The 20,399-nt window shown below is 38.1% G+C and overlaps 1 protein-coding gene across 3 annotated transcripts; it reads right to left on the reverse strand.

Moving 5' to 3' along the window:
- Nucleotides 1-8,571: 8,571 nt before the first annotated feature.
- DNAJB12_1 (DnaJ (Hsp40), sub B, member 12) lies at nt 8,572-19,699 on the reverse strand. 3 transcript variants are annotated; one of them, XM_035733154.2, is made up of 7 exons: nt 19,527-19,699; nt 19,258-19,492; nt 19,032-19,225; nt 18,896-18,996; nt 17,642-17,751; nt 12,101-12,264; nt 8,582-9,327 (listed from the first exon to the last, which is right to left on the reverse strand). In XM_035733154.2, the coding sequence occupies exons 1-7, from the start codon at nt 19,657-19,659 to the stop codon at nt 9,215-9,217; spliced, it is 1,050 nt and encodes a 349-aa protein (XP_035588818.2). In that variant the 5' UTR covers nt 19,660-19,699; the 3' UTR covers nt 8,582-9,214. The 3 variants fall into 3 exon arrangements, with proteins under 3 accessions (XP_051071411.1, XP_035588818.2, XP_051071412.1); XM_051211357.1 differs by having other exon boundaries at nt 17,642-17,799; XM_051211358.1 differs by having other exon boundaries at nt 8,572-9,327; nt 19,032-19,492.
- Between the last annotated feature and the right edge of the window lie 700 nt (nt 19,700-20,399).

A 20,399-nucleotide genomic window follows, 5' to 3' on the forward strand; every position in this document is an offset into this window, starting at 1 on the left:
AATGAGGAACAAGTACCAAAAGAGTGGAAAGAAGGACTTCTGAACAAAATACCAAATAAAGGCGATCTCAGAAACCTTGATAACTACAGGGGCGTTACTCTTCTCTCAATACCGGGAAAAGTATTTAACAGGGGTTGTTAAACAGAATGAGGGAGTCCGTAGACGCCCAACTTCGAGATCAACGGGCTAGATACCGTAAGGATCGATCGTGTGCCGACCAAATCGCAACTCCACGGATCATTGTAGAACAATCAACTGAATGGAATTCATAACTCTACATCAACTTCACTGACAACGAAAAATAATTTGATTGGGTGCGCAGGACAACACAAGGGAGGCTCCTCGAAAACTACGGCTTGACTGAGAAAACAGCCAATATCGTACGGAATTCCCATGACAGAAGAGACTGCAAAATCGTGCATGGAGGACAGCTGACAGAGTCGTTCGAGTTAAAGACCGGTGTCAGGCAAGGTTGCTTACTCTCACCCTTTCTCTTTCTCCTGCTGATCGACTGGATCATGAAGACGTCAACATCTGAAGGAAAAAGCGGGATACATTGGACAGCCAGGATGCAGCTGGACGATCTAGACTTCGCAGATGATCTGGCCTTTCTATCCCAAACGCAACAACAAGTGCAGAAGACGAACAGTGTAGCAGCAGTAGTTCTCAATATACACAAAGGGAAAAGAAAGATTCTCCGATACAACACAGCATACACCAATCCAATCACAACTGACGGAGAAGATCTGGAAGATGTAAAAACCTTTACATATTTGGGCAGCATCATTGATGAACAGGGTGGGTCTGATGCAGATGTGAAGGTGCGGATCGGCAAAGCAAGAGCAGCATATTTACAACTGAGGAACATCTGGAACTCAAAGCAACTGTCAACCAACACCAAGGTCAGAATTTTCAATACAAATGTCAAGACAGTTCTACTGTATGTGGCAGAAACCTGGAGAACTACGAAAGCCATCATCCAGAAGATACAGGTGTTTATTAACAGTTGTCTACACAAAATACTTCGGATCCGTTGGCCGGACACTATTAGCAACAACCAACTGTGGTAGAGAACAAACCAGATCCCAGCGGAGGAAGAAATTAGGAAGAAGCGCTGGAAGTGGATAGGACACACATTGAGGAAAGCACCCAACTGCGTCACAAGACAAGCCATCACATGGAATCCTGAAGGCCAAAGGAAAAGAGGAAGACCAAAGAACACATTACGCCGAGAAATGGAGACAGACATGAGAAGGCCCAGGACAGAGCCCACGCTCGACTGGGATTAACAAGAGTAAGCAAGGATAATGATGGCTTTGGATTACTAAGAATTGTAAACAGGAAAACTCGAACGTCTAATGAAAAACATATTAACGCATTTGCACGGCTTTTCAAAATGTTTGTAGTTAACGATTGTTACACAAAGAAATATATATATGCTGAATGGAACAAAAAGTATTCAGTACAAAGGTGACATCTACGAATTTAATCAGGAATGCTACTTACTTACATACGCCTGTTACCTCTCACGAAGGAGCATAGCCGGCTCACCAGCATTCTCCATCCAACTCTGTCCTGGGCTATCCTTTCTAGTCGCTATTCATCCTTTCCATGTCTGCATCTGATTCTCGGCGCAATGTGTTCTTTGGCCTCCCACTTTCCCGTTTACCTTCCGGATTCCAATTTAGCGCTTGCCTCGTGATGCAGTTTGATGACTTCCGCAATATATGTCTTATCCACCTCCAGTGTCTTTTCCTAGTTCCCTCTTCAGCTGGAAGCTAGTTTGTTCTCTCCCATAGTAGGCTGATGCTGATGATATCCGACCAAATGAAATTCACTATCTTGCGCAGACAATTGTTTGGAAGTATTTGTACTTTTTCATGATGGTTTATGTAGTTCTCCAAGTCCCAGCTCCGTGCATAGAACTGACTTGACGTTTATATTGAAGATTTTAGCTATGATGTTAACTTGTAGTGGCATTGGACCATAACCACACAATCCACAAAGCTGTGAACACGAGACTACTCAGAAAATAGATATTCAATATTTAACACGGAGAAATACCTAAGAATGGAGAAGGCGCGAACAATGAATTGGACGGACTGGAGTTGATCGAGTGGCATGGCTCGGCCATGCAGGCGTGGTCTCTGCTGAATGTTACCTTATATCTTCTATTCATATTAAATATATTGTTCTTTCTCTAGCCTAAACTTGTTCTAAATCATGTATTGGTAATTGATACGATACAGTGAGTTGGTGTAGTCGATGGTGTGACTTCCACGTAAGATTACATAGATTAGGCAGTTATATCATGACAAATCTACAAATTTAGGATTAGGTCTATTATTAGAGCAGTACTAATATCATAGTAGACCATAATTCTACAAACTGACAGTTGTTTTGAGTTCAGTATATTCTTCAACTACTTCGTGTTATGACGTGTGCCATATTATCATATAACGTAATTATACAGCCAATTAGAGGACAGTAGCTTATCGACCGGGCAAACGACATATAAACCCATACGAGCAGTCCAGACTACTTACCGATTCTCTTTCCTGCCTAGGCCTATCACTCGCGTTTAGAACATCAATCGTGTATTTCAAATATAGTGATCACAGTAATGTCTTGACGTTTATATTGAAGATTTTAGCTATGATGTTAACTGACAGTTGTTTTGAGTTCCATATCTTCTTCAACTGTAGGAATGCCGCCCTTGCTTTAACAATCCTTTCCTTCACATCTCCATCAGATCTTCCTCGTTCATTGATAAAGCTATCCAGGTACGTGAAAGTTTCCACCTACTCCACAGCTTCTCCATCAAGTATGATTGGGTCAGTGTTCTTCGTGTTGTAATTCAGGATCTTGCATTTTCCCTTGTGTATGTCGAGGCTGCCTACTGATGCAGAGGTTGCTGCTAAGTTGACTGTATTGACCTGCATTTATTAGTGTGTATGGGCGAGAAGAGCCAGGTCATCTGCAAAATCCGATTCGGTTAGTTGCAAGCAAGTGGCCAATTGTATTCCGTGCTTCCTCTCAGGTGTCATGGTTTTCATTATCCAGTCAACCACCAGAAGATAGAGAAAGGGGGAGGGTAAGCAGCCTTGTCTGACTCCAGTCCTCACTTAGAATACATCTGTCAGCTGTCCTCCATGCACCACTTTGCACTGTACTCCGTCGTGTGAATTCCGCATGATATTGATGATCTTCTCAAGTACACTATAGTGTCAAAGAAGTTTCAATTTTGTCCTCCCTATTCACGCTGTCAAACGCTTTCTCATAATCAATGAAGTTGATGTATAGTGACGAGTTCCATTTAAATCATTGTTCAACGATGATCCGTAGTGTCGCGATTTAGTCTGTGGACGGCTGATCCTCACGGGATAAGACACTTTGATCACGAAGCTGGACGGTTACTTAGTCTTTTTCGAGTGTAGCTGTTGGTTAATTTGCAAATTTCATTGTTCACAAGTTATGCATACTGAAAGAATGATCAATAATTTGCTGTTTTACTTTGAAATATATGATCTAGCTGGACAGACATACTAAACGTCACGCTTGATTATGTTACTGGAATCATAGTTGTACATATTCGGAGCTTCTAACTACGCATATGGTAATATGTTTGTTCACCATTGAATAGTGATTAACTTCCAATCACCTAATAGTATGCCTACCCAAAATACGGCCAGTCAAAACATAAACTTGGACAAAATAATGAAAAGAGTGTTATTAAAAACATTCCCATTGACATCGATACTAAGGAATCATAGTACAGTAGATCAACAACGTAGATGATATATGTCGAATGATCGGAAGCCGACTCGAGCTAAACGGGAATGGAGTGACGAACCAGCTAACGTTGAACTCACACCGCATGGGCCAGTCCGTGGCGTACTATTAACTGATGCGCGTTGGTTGTCCTTGACCTTGGTGAGGATCGATGTTTGTTCGATATTCAAGGACCCAACTGCCGGATGATTTGGCTAGGGCTCAGTGGAATTTCACTGGCCCTACAGTACTAAATGAAAAGCGAAATTCGACCTCAAGACATTTGGATTAGCGGTTTTGACAGTTTTACAAGCTGAAAAGATAAAAAAACTGGACGGTTGCTTAGTTGTCTTTTCTGTTATATCGCGAATTCTCCATTGTTCTCAAGAAGTAAGAATTTCCCATCAATGCGTTACAATCGAGATACTGGATGAGAAGCCTAAGATTAAGACCTCTCAGTTTCATGAAATTGTTCATACACTACCATTGCTTTCCAGTACCATCAGCAATTCATTCCAGACTCCTAAATACACAGCTTCTCTACTTTTAAGCAATGGATGGGTATTTGATTATATGATCTTACAGAATTGGTCAACTTATACATCATTTTCATTACTAATTGAGGAAAAGTGGAGAAACTGCCAAAAACCTAAAGTTGTTGAATGTAGATGTCGGGGAATTTCCAAGTTGTGATTAAATGATAATACAATGTTTAATTATTTCAATGATTTCTCTGTTTGGCGATATTTAAAATTCAGAATACAGTTATGATACAAGAATACATAAAAATGGACGTAATTTCAAATAGAGCGAACAAATCTTTTGATATAACCGAACACCATCTTCACACTCAAGAACGATTAAATCGGGAATGCGATATGCTAAGGTAGGTGATTGTCGATGATAATCTTGATTTGATTTCTAGGCACATAGAAGAATGATCGCCACAAAAATTCAGTTAGACTGAGCAACTGGGTACTATTGCAGTAATAAATGAACGATAGGATTCATTGTAAACTTAACAATCATTAATTATTCTTATTCTGAACATTTCTGGTAATCTTAACAGATTAGTTTCTTGATAGCTTTGCATTCCAACTAGTATATCTATTTAATGAGTACGAATGCACAGGGTGTTTTTAAAGTTAGAGTAATAACTTTAGAATCCTCAAGTATGACTGTTATAAATTTTATGTTTACGATTTACTTTATGGCAGAATGTACTGGACTGAACATAGTACCTCATTATACTATACAGAAAAAGATAGCTGTTGGAATAACAAAGCAATAAAAACTGTCCACATGACTACCTTCTCAATACAGCATTCTTAATGAATTCTCCCCCTCCACCAACCCGGTGGGTTTTGAAATGAATCGGCGAAAAGCAACAAGTTCCAAAGCTGTTCTCAACGCTTTTAAAAATACTAACTGATAAGTGATAAACAATCTACTGATTACAGTGTACTTAAAAACAGACTTTCCAGATGTATCCTAACGACCAGTCAACTTAAGCAGAACAGAAAAGCATTAGTTACATAGCTGAAGTAAAACGATTCACCTTTTTGATATTCTTACATCAACAAATGGTGCACAGTATGGGAGCCATAAAGGGATCTATATGATTTCCATGTCTGCTGAATGTAAGCTAAGAAAATCAGCATTTTGACAGAATACTGGTATGGATACAAGTCAGTGGTAAACTTTAGCATCAAAAAACGTGCATCACCTTAGTCCCTTGAAGAGTGTATAACAAAACAATTTCATTTGAAATTGCTCTCCATTAAAACCCTTACGCTTTAAGAAGGTATAGAGAGTTTATTTAACGTCAGTCTTCATCAGGCATGTGCACTTTACTTTTTGAGCAATACTTTGTAAGGTCGGTTTTTACCCTAGAAAACATTCGACAACATAATGTTAGTACAATTCAATCTACTAAACACAATCTATAGTTCTTAAAACATGGCCATTGGTAACTCTCTATCATTCAGCTGTTATGTGAATCAAGGTTTTCAGAAGCCTTCGGACTAAAATTCCTGCTATCATTAGGTCGTGTGTAATAACGAGAAATTATTAGAATATCACTTTATAAACTAAACTCCATAATACTACTACAAACATTTGTTTGACGATTAAACTTCATACTCAGAATGTTAGAACTGGTAGTTAAGGCAATATACAAAACTATTCCAATACACCTAGATATGTTTAAAACCGTGGAAATAATCAAGAAAAGTCATAACGGCAGAAAAGAGAGGTCTCTTGTCTTCAAATGAAATAAGTGATGTCATAATCAGGACTTAGCGTTCACTAGATAGTGACTCGATGTATTGGAAAATAAGACTGCATAGTTGTTTCCCACGTTTAGATGAAGTTAACCAACCGGTACACCAAGAACAGTCAACTAGTTTCGTGTCATTACTATTGAGGGTGCCACAACACTTCACACAACTCAGTGGTCTCATGAATTAGAATTCTGTATTGGTGGGTGTCTTTTGCGTACACCTGTAATTTCCGTTAATACCAATCACTTATGTATAATTTTTCTAGAATTTTGAGCCTAACAATAAGCGGAAATCTTTTAGATCCATCTTTGGTACGGACGAAGACTCATATGGGATATTCAGCAATTATTATTTCCATTGTTAATACGACATATGAACACCGAGGATACTGCAATCAAATTTCTGTACCTTATTACATATTTGAAAGCCGAGACTGACAGGATTATATCTTTCTTATTAAGTTACTTTAACTAAGAGTAAACGATTAACCAATAGTAGTGACACATACGACATATATTAGACATTAATGTACGTTGCAAACTAAACTTGGTATGAATCATCACCGATTTATTGAAATTAAAAAGCTGTTGATTTCTAGTAAAACGAACTGTTACCCGTTGATATATATCATAAACATATTGGGGAGGCTCTTCGCTCCCATGCAAAATAGAAAACGAAAGTTCACCTGAAGTACTCACCGGGCTATTTTACACGCTTTTTTTAGTTTGAATAGTCACGAACTAACATCATGATGTCAATTAAAACTAGTATTACATAACTGACCAAATAACCCCCTACTAAAAGATGGAGGTTGTGAAACCCTGTATAGTTTATCATATACTGGAACATACATGGAAGTAAGCTCACAAGCTTGACAATGTTTTCTAACTCTGTATTTATCCAAAACTTTGAACTCTAAAGTGCATAAATCTGACGTGGATGAGTTACGTTATAACAAATGAATACATATGAACGTGCCAACTCAAATTTTAGGCTACGCAGAAGCTACTTTAAATATAAACGTACATTGCACTAACTACTGAAACGGGTAGTCCGTGATTCACACCATTTATTAGCAGATGCTTGGATGCACAAATACTACGTAATGTTAACATTACGTGGTTAAAACTATCCTTCGAAATATAGACGTTTGTGCGAGTTGCATTAGCAGAGATCCTGATATGTAAATTGATATCTTAAGAAGGCTTTACTCAAATGCGTAATGTGTAGGAAACGACTCTGAAGTAATGTTGATAGTGCAGAGAAGACAGTTTAAAATGGCATCTACTAAGTTAGGAACAAACAGCATAAATGACAAATCTGTCTTTAAAGCCTTGTGACATCACTTATTGTGATAATAAACTAGAATACTAAGAACAATAGATTGCATGTAGAAACCCAGTACAACAATCGTCACTTCACCTGAGTCCCTAAAAAACCCCATGGTTTCACAAATCTCGATCAGTCATACACACACTTGGACAAGTAAAGAGCAATCCTAGCCATTTGTATCGTGATAATTGTGAAATCATGTCCAGAGACCCCAATCATTTTTTGGGGTGGGTTGTGTGTACAGGCAATGGTGTGAATGATACTCAATGAGATAAGTTTCCAACACAAGATCAAATCATATGTTTTGCTAAGTTTTCATCTCGATCATCCGATTTTTTAAGCACAAGTTTATCAATTGATTCAGTTCAGTACAAGACTTAATAGGACAGAGATGTTCCTCAGAATTAGCATCTGCCAGTTTTTAAACAATGTACATAGCTCAATTATGTACATCTGAAATTCGAAGACAATAGAGGCTTAGTCATAATCCGTTCAACCTGTGCATAGCTACCAAGAAAAATTGATATATTTTTATTTTATGATTATATACATCTTATTTTTATCACTTTTAGTCCTTATGTATTGCTGCTGATTCTCAAAAAACCTTGTCTTGAAGACGTGCTATGATGCCAAACTAAAGATCTTAGAAAACAAGTGTTAATACTTTCGAACACAACTTGCAAATTGATTTTTTTTAGGAAAGCTGGACCGGCAGTGTAATGTATTGTTACTGTCAAGCTTCAAGGAAACCGAAAAACCACGCACGTGATCGTGTAGTAACTGAAACCATGAGATCACCCCACGAATGAGTTGTCGAACCAACAAGTTATCGCTTAGGTGCTGCAAAATTGAGAATGGTCGGTGACTAAGGTACCCATCAAGACAAATATGCATACACATTGTAGGAAAATTCACTTAATTATACAAGCGAATAATTCAACTTTAAACATATCCCAATACAATTTTTTAAAACTAGGTAAATAGCTATAAGTGGTCTCTTTTTCGATTTTAAAAATTAAATCATATTATTGTAACTCTGTAGGTGTACTTTAGTAACTTCAATATTGAATATCTTAATCAACGAAAAGAATTTCACAGCTGCAAGTTATACTTAACTTAAGTATAAGGTGTTCACAGGGACTGAGCATGCACCTCCGCTATCACACACACGAAAAAAACACAGAAGTTTATGATAAATCCTTTAATAATTATGCATTGAAACCATCCAAATCACAACAAACGAATAGCGTCTATGCTATGGTTCTTGTACAAAACATAGTGAAATAAGAATCAGAAAGGAAGAGTGAAAACACTGTTTAAACATATTTCGTCATTGAAAATGATTCAGAAATCTTAATAAAATTAGAGCAATATGCGCTTACGATTCATTGAGAAATCCAACAGTTGTTATTTATCACATGTGGTTTTTAATATAAAACATCGTCACATTTCTTTCACAAAGACGTGAAAAGATGAATGCTAGGACGTTAACTACTCACTTGGCTCAAAAAACTATACATACGTGGATAATTTCCTTTATCTTGTAGACATATATACAGATTACAAGAAATTACTTAAGGTAGTTTTATGAAGCATATTAGTTTTAAATGACTTCTAAATAATTAAGAAAAGAAACTGGAGATGATATTTAATTATTTAGTCACTAAAAACAAAGATTATTTGTCATTCTTCAGGTTATGGTATTGGTGTATGTTGTATGAACTAACGGTTGATTAGCCGGGAATTTAAATGATTACTTATTATGGTAGACAAGGGGAAATTAATTTCACAAATAGTTATGACAATATGCATAACACAACTATATTATATTATGTAGCCAATATTTCTGATAGACGATCACAATTCGGCATATGGAGTTGCATAGCTCTATCGTAACTAGCATCATCACCATAATATCTAGCACGGAATAAGAGATTCTCCTCTGGAAAAGATAGAGAAAAATAATTAAAGGTAAACACCAGAAGATTCAAAATGACTGGAAGTTGAGGTAAATTTGATCAAAGAGGCGTAAAATTATCCGAAAAATATTCTGGATATTACCATAAACCCTGAGTATCTCATTATGTAATGGGAATAAGTAACTGTGATATGGAACGAGTAAGAGTTGATGGTTTGAGAAACATGATCTCTTCTAGCCACGAATATTTGATTATCAGTCTCAGTTGTTGTACTATTACCAACGACATTGTGAAAATCCCAACTTAGTCAATGCTGATATCGTTACATAGGTTTAAAATGGCCAAGATTTGCAATAGTGAGCAAATCAAAGATTTCCAGTATAATAAGAGAAATCAGATGGATATAATTAGTCAGTCAACGTGAGTCTACAAAGATGAAATATGAGGGAAATGAAATATCTAATGCAAAAATTACTTAATTCTGTAAGAGAACCTAAATCGTCATGTGAACCTATATATACAGATGAGTTGCAACGATTATCGTTCAGCAAGGCAACCTCTAACGCATCCTGTTACTTGGGTTATCCCGTGGGTTACTATTACTTGGTCTTAGATATTTCGGAAGTGCTGCTTTCGTATGGTGTAACAACCGAGTGAACGCTGATGATGTTAGACGTAAGGTGCTGAGGAAAGATAGTAGGTCAAACCAATACGCAGGGTCAGTCCACGAAGTCGCTGATCCACAGTATATGTTTAAATTAAATGGTTGAGTTTTGAGCGACAAACATGATATTCTACAACACTGTTTAGATGCATTCACTTTTTCTTTAAAACTCCTATCTCAAATTAATTTTATACATTTTATCCCCCGAATGTTTCCAATTTTCAAATCTTGATGACTGAATGTTTTTAGGTATTAAGTATTAGACGCTATGGGGTTTGTGACGAATATAGGTAGATAGACACCTCACAAAATGTGCTTTCTACGCGTGATGTGTATGACGTAACTTTTCTAACAAAATGAAGTATTTAATGCACACCTCTACTTTACTATCACAAACAAAACCAGATGGTTGCGAAGACTGATTCGGAAGTGATATTTTCCAAGGTGATATCGTTTTAATCATTCTCAACCTTAACTCAATGTGCACAACTAACAGTACTTCGTCCGGATCACCCAACATGACCTTAACGTAAGATTCACTGTTTCTGAGCTTTGGCAGAGCATTAGATGATTTCAGACCTTGAAATTCATGAGAATACTAGACAGATATAACAGAAGGAATGATGAAATTCAAATGAGACTTTCGATCAGTACGTCCTGATTTTAGATGAATCTATTAGGTGAAACTTTCGTTCCGAATAAAACAGACTGGCAATTAGCATCGAAGTTCTAAAGATATTTCCTTCGAATTCCTTTAAAAAAATAAGGTAGTGTACCGATGCGTTTCTAAATAGTGATGGATCTATTAAAAGATCCATTTACAGAAAATGAACATGGAACGGTCAGTACATCAACTTCTATAGCTGGGCTCCAATAGAAAGAAAGATGAATGTTATTCACTCCTTTACGGAATACGTAAAATCTGTCGTGCTGAATGCGTTGATGAACTTGACTCCCTCAGAGAAACGTTGAATGAAAACGACTATCCAAGCTGCTTTGTAGATAAGAACATGAAAGAAATTGGAACAGAATCAAACAATTCCGTTTCAAAAAGATATCCATGTGATCATGGAGTTTAAAGATGATTAAGCTTGTGATGTACTTAAGAATTGGTTTTCTTCGGCAATTAAAAGAACGGACGAATTGAGCAAAGAAAAAAACTAACTGAAAGGGAATTACTTCGCTCAATTCATTCGTTCTTTATTTGCCAAATGTCAGAATAGGAATTTTCACTAAATTAAAAGAACGCTCTATGCTCCGAAACCGCGATTAGTATTGAAAAGTAGAAGTTTGTTTTCAGTACTGGTGAAAGAAATTTCTCCAGTCCGATCGCCTCTGTGTGCATTTGGCTGCTCTTATATATAAAGGTACACAGGTCGTAGCCAGTATTTGCTTTAAATACAGATACAAGAACATTTTTAAATGGGGTTCTGTAAGGGTGAGTAAAGTGGTTAGGAGTTCTCTCCTTAAACATTTAATCGAGTTTAATCACTCAGCTAATCAACATGTCTATTTGGAAGCTGTTTAAGGAATTCATATATATCTAATAAGATTTTTTCTTATTCAACTCCTTAAAACAGTAGAAGTCCTTGACATCTATGAAAGGAAGTGTCTTATACCTGGCTAAAACCTATTATTTATATTGTTTTGTTTTGGTTTCACTGATTTTTCATTTGAAAATGTACCATCTCCAATTATTCCTCACATCATATGTTAATTTATAATTGATTTTGATATAATTTTATCTAATTCCTCTAATACTTTTAGTTACTCTAACCAAAAAATTTAATTATTTCATTCTTCCAAACCATAATTCACTGTTAGCTCACTAATTTTACACGCTTATTTATCTGGATATACAGAAGTTACACAACATCTTAATGTCATTATTTACACCATATAAACTGATATTAAAATCTCTTGATCATATTTATTCATTACATATATTTCTTTACAGAATTAGTCCTTGAAACTCTATATATACATATATATAATCATTGAAGAAACTCATTTGCTGAATGTCGCTTTTGGTATCAAGACGTAACTAAAAACAATTTTAAACATTAGATTGTAAGTTTACACAAACTAAATACTAGTGACAAATAAACGATCGATAGATGATAAGAACTTACTATAATCTTTTTCTCGGAAACATCGGAATCGAAGGTTGCTGATATATTCTTCTTCTACTTGACTTTCTAAATGAATAATATTGCCAGAAAAGTCTTGTTCGAATGTTTTCTTGACGAAATAAGGTACCTTATGTGTTCCAGTATGACGTTCCATGTAGTATTTACTAGAATCATTACAATGAACATAAGTAAATTTATTTATCAACTCCAAACCAAACCTATATATAATTTAACGTCCAAAATATAATTTTGAAAAACTTGTAATCAGTCTTTGGTAGTGTGCATTTGATCAAATACAAATGCTGACAGTCTTGTAATATGCGATTATACTGTTTTAAGTGTTTTAGAAACAAATGCGGTTACTAAGCTTCAATAACTCTATTTCAACACCTATACAATAATTTCAAACAAAAAAATTAGATATACAAAATCATAATGGTCATCAGACTCAACGTTTGACAACTTTGGGGATATTTCAAGATATTAACAGATACTACAAAATCGTTCTCTATCTGTCACTTGAAAAGGTTTGTTTTACGTGCGCTTACCCAGGGACCCTGTGACATCGTCTGGTTTTGCTGGCATCGGTGTCGCACTAAGTGCTAGAGGTGAGGCAGCGCTGACTGATTGGATCCTCAATAACAATAAGTTATGTGGCGTTAGATTAGAAAGCTTCGTCAAAGTGCGAGGAAATTGGTGTGAGAAACGGTGTCTTTTCGTCATCTCCGCCTATGCTCCGACGGATTGTAGCCTGGATGCAAACAAGGATTAATTTTACCACCAGTTAACTGTTCTCCAGAAAGTACGTTCGACAGATATTGTAGTACTAGCCGGAGACTTGAATGCACAGGTCAGGCGAATAGACACAGAAGAGAGTCGTTTAAGTGGCTGATGAGAACTTGATGATCACAGGTCAGATAAAGGGGACCGTCTACTGCAAAATAGTGCAGACTACAACCTGTTTGTGGCTGGCAGTAACTATCGGCATAGTCATCGCCGATGTGCTATCTAGAGTCCTCCCTCTGAATCCCAATCCTAGACTAAGATTGATCACACCCTCCCTCTCGAAATGCTCTCACACGGCCACGCGTATACAGCCTCTGCCAGGGAAGTCCTACTCACTGCCTTCTCGTGGCAGGGGTGTTGTTTACGAAATTCAGAAGACGAAAAGCGAATGTCCAGCGCTTTAACCGGACTCCAAACCAATGGTGTACATGGGCTCCAGTATCCTGCGGTAACAAATGGCGTATGAACCGATTTTCGGTCACCGGCTACCATGGGACTGCATCTCCTTACGATGCTCCACTGCCTTGTGGGTTAGACCTTTAGGTCAAAGGCTCGGGGTGTGGCCCCCTAAGATAACCACCTGCTTCTATCTGGGCACTCGGACAGTATCACAGCCTTCACACAAATCGAATGATTTATATGGCACATATCTACTTGGTGCCTCCTTGTACCGATGTTTATGTGTTCAAGTAAATAAATACAACAATCGTAATGTCTCTTGACATCAGGGTTGCCTTCGATTCGTTGGACAGGACTGTTCTCTGGGATTGTCTATTGAAGAAGAGTGTGCCTGAGAAGTTTATTGACATGTTGAAAGCCCTATATACAAACACCTCAGGTAAAGTGAGGGCATACAACCACCTCTCTCCATTGTTCCATTCGAGCAGTGGGGTTAGGCAGGGTTGCCCAATCTCACCATTCCTCTTCAACTTTGCCATCGATGACATTCTGGAAACAGCTCTGATGGATGTAATGGTGGTGTGGATCTGTTGCCTGGAGAAAGACTTCTCGACCTTGAGTATGCGAATGATGTTGTCTTACTGTGCGATAATGCCCAAACCATGCAATCCGCACTTAATCAGTTGGCAATCAGTGTCCGTAAGTATGGTATGTGCTTTGCAACTTCGAAGTGCAAAGTACTTCTACAAGACGTTAGAAGACTCTCTGTGTTTGATCTTCGCTGTCTCCGAAGGATTGCTGACATCCAGTGCCAACAACATGTCAGTAATGCATAAGTTCGGTATTGTGTATTCAGACGGAGAGACGATAATCCAATTGCTGTCACCATCTTGAAACATCGACTTCGGTGGCTTGGACATGTTCTACGAATGTCGTCCCAGAGAATTCCACGTCGTGCATTATTTGCCGACGCTGGGACTGGTCGGAAAAGTGGTCAGTGTATGACATGGTGTCGTGATATCAAAGAAAGCTGCAAAGAGCCTGCTTCTGTTGGTCCTTCACGACTCCCTGGATGGGGTCCGAGAGATGGTGCAACACTGGCTAGAGACGTTATCAGATATAGTTCAGAACAGAAGCCAGTGGCGATCCTGCTGTAACCTTCTTTTACTTTCTTCATAAAAGGTTGTATCTTCATTAACTAAAAGATTTATTCTGGTTTTACTTTTCTGTTTCCCCCATTATTATTATTTCACTACCATACACTAATTTGTAGTCGTTATTGTTCTTTTTTCACACGCACCTTAAATTGTTCAGCTCTTCCCGTTTTCATTATTATTTGTGGCGCATATGTATCTGGTGCCCCCTTATACCAATATTTATCCGTTCAAATGAAATAAATAATAAAATAGTTCGAGTTGCCTTACCACATTGGCACAGAGATGCAGTTGTCGATTCGAATTCCGTAGTGGTAGAGGTAGTAAGAGCAAAACAGTAATCGGAAACATTAGGGCTTGAAGATGTTATTCAAAGAGTATAATACAGTGAAATAAATTTGGAAAGAGAAAAAAAAGAAAGGGACATGAAGAATTCAGAAGATTATAATTTTGGGGGAGCACAAAGAGTGGATGCACCTGCGCCATTGCAAACCATTTTGAGCCATGTCATTCAGGGTCTCTAACCATCGGTTGCTATCATCTTGCGGTCCCCAACCGGGCAGTCGACACCTACCAACATGGCTCAGTCCACTTATCAGTGACTTCACGGATTTGTGCCATGTTTGGGTCTGGCCACCCCTAGCTTTCTTACAACCTACTCCTACACCAGAAAACATCGCACGTCGAGGCAGTCGGTGGTTGGGCATACGTAACACGTGTCCCAGCCATCTACTTCATCAATTGATTTGCCATCCTTACCTAGTACCCGTTCCCTATCAACTACATTACTTACTCGGTGGTCCCAGGATATACGAGCAATGTTTCGAAGACATCTATGATCGAATACTAGTAACCTACGAATATCCTCTACTCTTACCGGCTATGTTTCACTGCCATCAAGTAGGAAGGAACGAACTGCTGTGCAGTAAACACGTCCTTTGGTTGGTAGACGGATATCTCGCCTACACCATAAATGACGCAAGTTGGCAAACGTTAGTCGAGCCTTCTGTATCCGTGCTGAGATTTCGTCACACACCAGACCACAAGGGCTAATGAGACTTCCAAGATAAGTGAAGCGATCGACACGCTCAACTACTTTACTCCCTATCAGTAGTTCGGGTGTCGATGCAACCCAATCCTGGAGCAACATTTTGCATTTCGAGGGGGAGAATCGCATCCCGAACATGTCTGCACTGTTGCTTAGAATGGTCAGAAGATTGTATTTTGTCAGTGTCTTCACCAAATAGAACTATGTCATCGGCATATTCTAGGTCAAAAAGTGAATTTCCCAGTAGAAGTTCAACCTCTGGGGAATTAGATGAGGAAAGTCTTATCTTTAAATGCACGAAAAGTTAAACAAGAATGGAGAGAGTGGACATCCCTGAGGTAATCAATTCTGATAACAGTCAGTCAGCTACAACATAGGACCAGGCACATATGTGCGTTTGTCCAAGTTGCCACAATTCATTAGCACAAGATGAACACCGGATTCACAAAAGTACTTAATTCAATGGTGGTAACATATAAAAGAAAGATTGCATATCAAGACATAGTACAGGAAGAAAGAATTAGTTCGTAGAAAGAAAGATATGAAGCGATTTCAATTTCCTAGTTGAAAGGAAGACTAAGTGCATACACCGACGCCATTGTGATCGATTCTGAGCCATGTCAACAAGAGTCCCCAACCACTGGCTAGGATAGTCACGCGGACCCCAACCAAATAGTCTGCATCTTCTTACATGGCTTAGACTAGAAGTTAGTGACTTCAAGCACTGATGCCGCGTATTCGTTTGGCCGCCCCTAACTTTCTTCCAACAACTTGCATCTAGAGGGTAAGAAGCGTATCCCAAACATTCTGGTTTTGTTTCTCAGTGCTACCAAAAGGCTGTATTTTATCAGCGTCTTCACTAAACAGGACTATATCATATGCGTATTCTAAGTCGATAGAATACTGAGAGAATTCTGATGACAGCTCGCCATAAGCTCTCACTCGACCAGTTGTGTTTGAGTAGAGAGCCTTTACAAGGTTAATGTACTTCTTTGGTACTCCTTTCAGTGACAAACACTGTCATTGAACCTCGCGATCAACAGAGTCGAATGCCGCCTCAAGGTCGAGAAATACTACCATTGTGGGGCGTCTGAATGTGTGTCTGTGTTCTAGAACCTGTCGTAGTGTGAATATCTGGTCTATACAGCCACATTCAGGTCGGAAAACAGCCTGGTTTTCTCTAATCTGCTCTTCACGAGCTTTAGTTAGGCGTCGAAGTATTATTGAATCTAATATTCTAGACACTATATTAGTCAAACTGATTCCTCTATGATTGTCACAAAAGGACTTTCTTATAGACTGGTACAATCTGTGTTTGAGACCAGTCAGGAGAGTAGTGTATACCCCAGAATATAAAAGTCAGTCAAAACGATCTAAAGCAGATTTGAAGTCATGTGTACAGAAGACTGACAGAACTTTCTGTCACAATGACTAAGAATCTTTTCAGTATTACTTCTAAAAGTGGAATATTTGGGTTTTTGAAGAATGCTGCAAGTACTTGCAGTGCAAGTTGGTACTGGTGTACGACATGGAGAAATATTTATAAACAAGGGGTAAATGCTGTCATTATGAACTTTAATATGACTACTCAGACAATAATCTTAAGCGTAATCGCTAACACATTACATATGGTTCCAAGGTAGAGAAGCACTATAAGAATGGATCGAGTATACGGTTTTTCTGTAGATACATAAATGTAATAGACAAAAACAAAAGGGCACTCAATAAGCTCATCCTCAAAGTATTCGCTAAAGCAAGGAACTTGAAATCCAGCTATTTATCACTTTTTATATTTCAAGATGAAAAACAGAGAACTACCCAACTTGTCACGTATACTGAAACCAAAAAAGTTTTGGCTTAGTGTTCCAAGCACAAGGCTTTTATTCTGTAGGTCGTAGGTCCAAACTCCTCCCCACCTACTTCATTTAGGCCAGCCCCAAGTCCTCAACCTGAAGAACAGCCTACATCCAAGAAAGCGAGAGCGCATACGGCGAATGAGTTCAATAAAGGAAACACAAAATTTGCTGCACTATACATCAAACACTTCAGTTTTACACTAAAACGAAATTCTTAATCATATGTCGGGAATGGTATTTTTCCTTTACAAATTACAGTAAAATTTGTCATGAATTGACCATCGATGATCACACTTACTTTGATTTAGTCAGGCTGAAGTATGGATCCTTTACAAAAAGATTACTGAAGAAAGATAGGCCAAACAAAATTATCAGAGGGATCAACTGGACGTATACGAAGTAGTTACTCTGAAAAAAGGGCCAATAAGAATGCTGGTGTACTAATCATAAAACCTCCTGAACACAAAATGTAAAAAAAACATTGCGCTAACATCTTACACGTTTATTTTTTTCAAAAATATGAGCCGAAATTATACAGAAAAATGCTTATTATCAAGAACAAGAGCATATAAAATGTCAAAGATAAACTAAAGGGGATACAAATGACAGAAAGAACTAGAAGAGCAGCTGTGTCAATCTTAAAAGACTATTTCGAGGACTCGATCTCTATTACTGTAAGAGACCAATTTACCGTCATCGAAATGTGTAACAGGTTGACGATGGAAGGTTTCGAAGCATACTAAGAACTGCACTTTCTGAGACATTGAAACCAGGTGCTACGACCCTTATCTGAGATAAAGACGCCTATCCGACCTGAAAGCGGTTGAATAAGTACAGTACCGAGTTACCTAGAAATAGTTTGACAATGAGAAAACCTATAAAATTGTTGATTGTCATGTTTCTCAATTATCTACTTATCCGGAAGGAATACTGACAACATGCATTTAAAAAGCAAACTTTACCGGCAATAGCATTTAAGAATCAAGAGATTCATGACTAAACAATATGATGTCTGCTCCTAACTTCATGGTGGTCAACTCAAAAGCAGATCAACACAAACAATAACTGGAAACATATATAACGAGCCTTTAATATTAGAACGGATTCAAATTTGAATATAGTGAATGAGATTATACAAGCTATATCGTTGTCAGTAACAAAGATCGAGAGATGGTATGAAACACCGAGTCTGTGCTGTCTGACAGGCCTATTCAGATGAGTAGCCACAACCCCCTACGTTGGTACCTTTAAATAAACGCCTTAAAATTAGTACACATCTAAGGACTAATTACCTTTGGAGAGAATAATCGAACAATCTAAGCTAAGACGTTACATTAATTGCTCACATCACTTTACTATAACATCCATTAATGGCCTTCAGTCTTTCCCAGCTATTTATTCCTTGGTTTATGTCGACTTACACACTATTTTTACCTTTCGTTTAGCACAAACTTTATTGTTCATTTTATACATTTAGCCAGTTTATAATTACCTGTACCGAAATAAATAAGCGGTAACGACTAGTAATCAAAATGTGGTACCACTGACTTACTTCACGCTCTGATTCTCGTGACCTATGAGGCCGGTGGCGATGATCACGATATACTTGTGAGAACGGAAAGCCCCCGTTGAAAAACATGGTGAAGACATCAGCTTAAATTACCAGTTTAGTCAAAGTAAAGCATTACCATCATATTGAAAGAACGTGTCCCCGTGCCGATGAACTTGAGGAGCCCTGATTTGCTCTTCTTCCGCACCGTATTGATCATAGCGCTGGCGTTTCTCCGGATCTGTCAACACTTCATATGCCTTTTTGATTTTTTTAAACGCTTCTGCTGCACCCGGGGCCCTGTTTTTGTCAGGATGAAACTTGAGGGCATGACTTAAACAAAATAGAGCAGAAAACCATCTTACAGTTTAAAAGCCTTCTTAATTTCCTCGTCTGATGCAGTTCGCGACACTCCAAGAATTTCGTAGTAATCTTTGCAAGAAAGTACCTTCCTCAACGAATCTATTTGGGTCTTAGTAAACTCTTTATCCGGTTGCTTATTTCTGTTAGATTCGGCGCCAGAATCAGGACCTTCATTTTCTTGGGAGCCTTTTTTCGTGCTAGACGAACGAGACCTAGGTCTTACTAAAAACTCCAGTCCTTGAAATATAGTGGCATGCTGAAAAACACTAACCTTCTATGTTGGTTGACGGATCTAATTTTATGGCTTTTAGGAGAAACTTTTTTGCACCATCACGATCCCCTGTGACTAAACGTTTTCTAGCAATAAAGACACATTTCTGTGCTTCATCCTTGTTGGCGTTCATTCCAAACCTAACGAAAACCTTAAATGGCACTTCAAATGACTATTTTAAACAATTATCAGACGTCATCCAAGTCCAATGGATTCAGCTCACTTTTTAACTTCTAGAGGACGAAAGTAGGTCATTATGACCACATCAAGTGCAGAAAGTATCTTCTGTCACTGAAATAGTACTAACATATTTTGCTATTGGATTTCGGGTTGCCTTATCCCACACATATAATCAGAAAAACAATACGTAAAACACTATGGATCACGCCATACTGGATAATATATATACTATCAGGTCAGAATTGTTGGTGCAATGAAATTCCACCAAGCCCAAGGCAAATCATCCATCAGACTTATTCACTTTTTACTTCAGACGACAGATCACCGATCTTTAAATGGCTTATTGGATGTCAGCTGCACACCATGCACTAGCCGGTGAGGCGGCGGTCGTACTGTTTCTCAAAAATCATTCTTCTTAATTCATCCCTTTAATAGAGCCATGTTTGTTTTTTACGGTTATCGAATCAGACGCAGTACCTAGGTACCACGTTAGATATTATTCTCCGGGTGTGACTTCGATAAGTATGCAAGCTCTTCCGATAAAAGTACGCCCTACCAATAATGTTTGCTCAATCTCATACGTCAACTCACTCAGCAAGTCATCCTCTATAATCCTGTTTAATGTTGTCACTGCCTGTCATATTTCTGAGTGCCGAGATTCATGGTCAGACGGAAAATGGGAATGACTCAAAA

This window comes from Schistosoma haematobium, chromosome ZW (assembly GCF_000699445.3).
Source record: "Schistosoma haematobium chromosome ZW, whole genome shotgun sequence".
NCBI lineage: Eukaryota > Metazoa > Platyhelminthes > Trematoda > Strigeidida > Schistosomatidae > Schistosoma > Schistosoma haematobium.

Excerpts from the sequence above, each read along its gene's own strand:
- DNAJB12_1 (XM_035733154.2), bottom strand. The coding sequence starts at position 19,659 with ATGAACGCCAACAAGGATGAAGCACAGAAATGTGTCTTTATTGCTAGA. Across the intron at positions 18,997-19,031 it reads CACGTTCTTTCAATATGATG|CTGATGTCTTCACCATGTTT; the intron begins GTAATGCTTTAC and ends TGGTAATTTAAG. Across the intron at positions 17,752-18,895 it reads CACGAGAATCAGAGCGTGAA|AGTAACTACTTCGTATACGT; the intron begins GTAAGTCAGTGG and ends CCCTTTTTTCAG.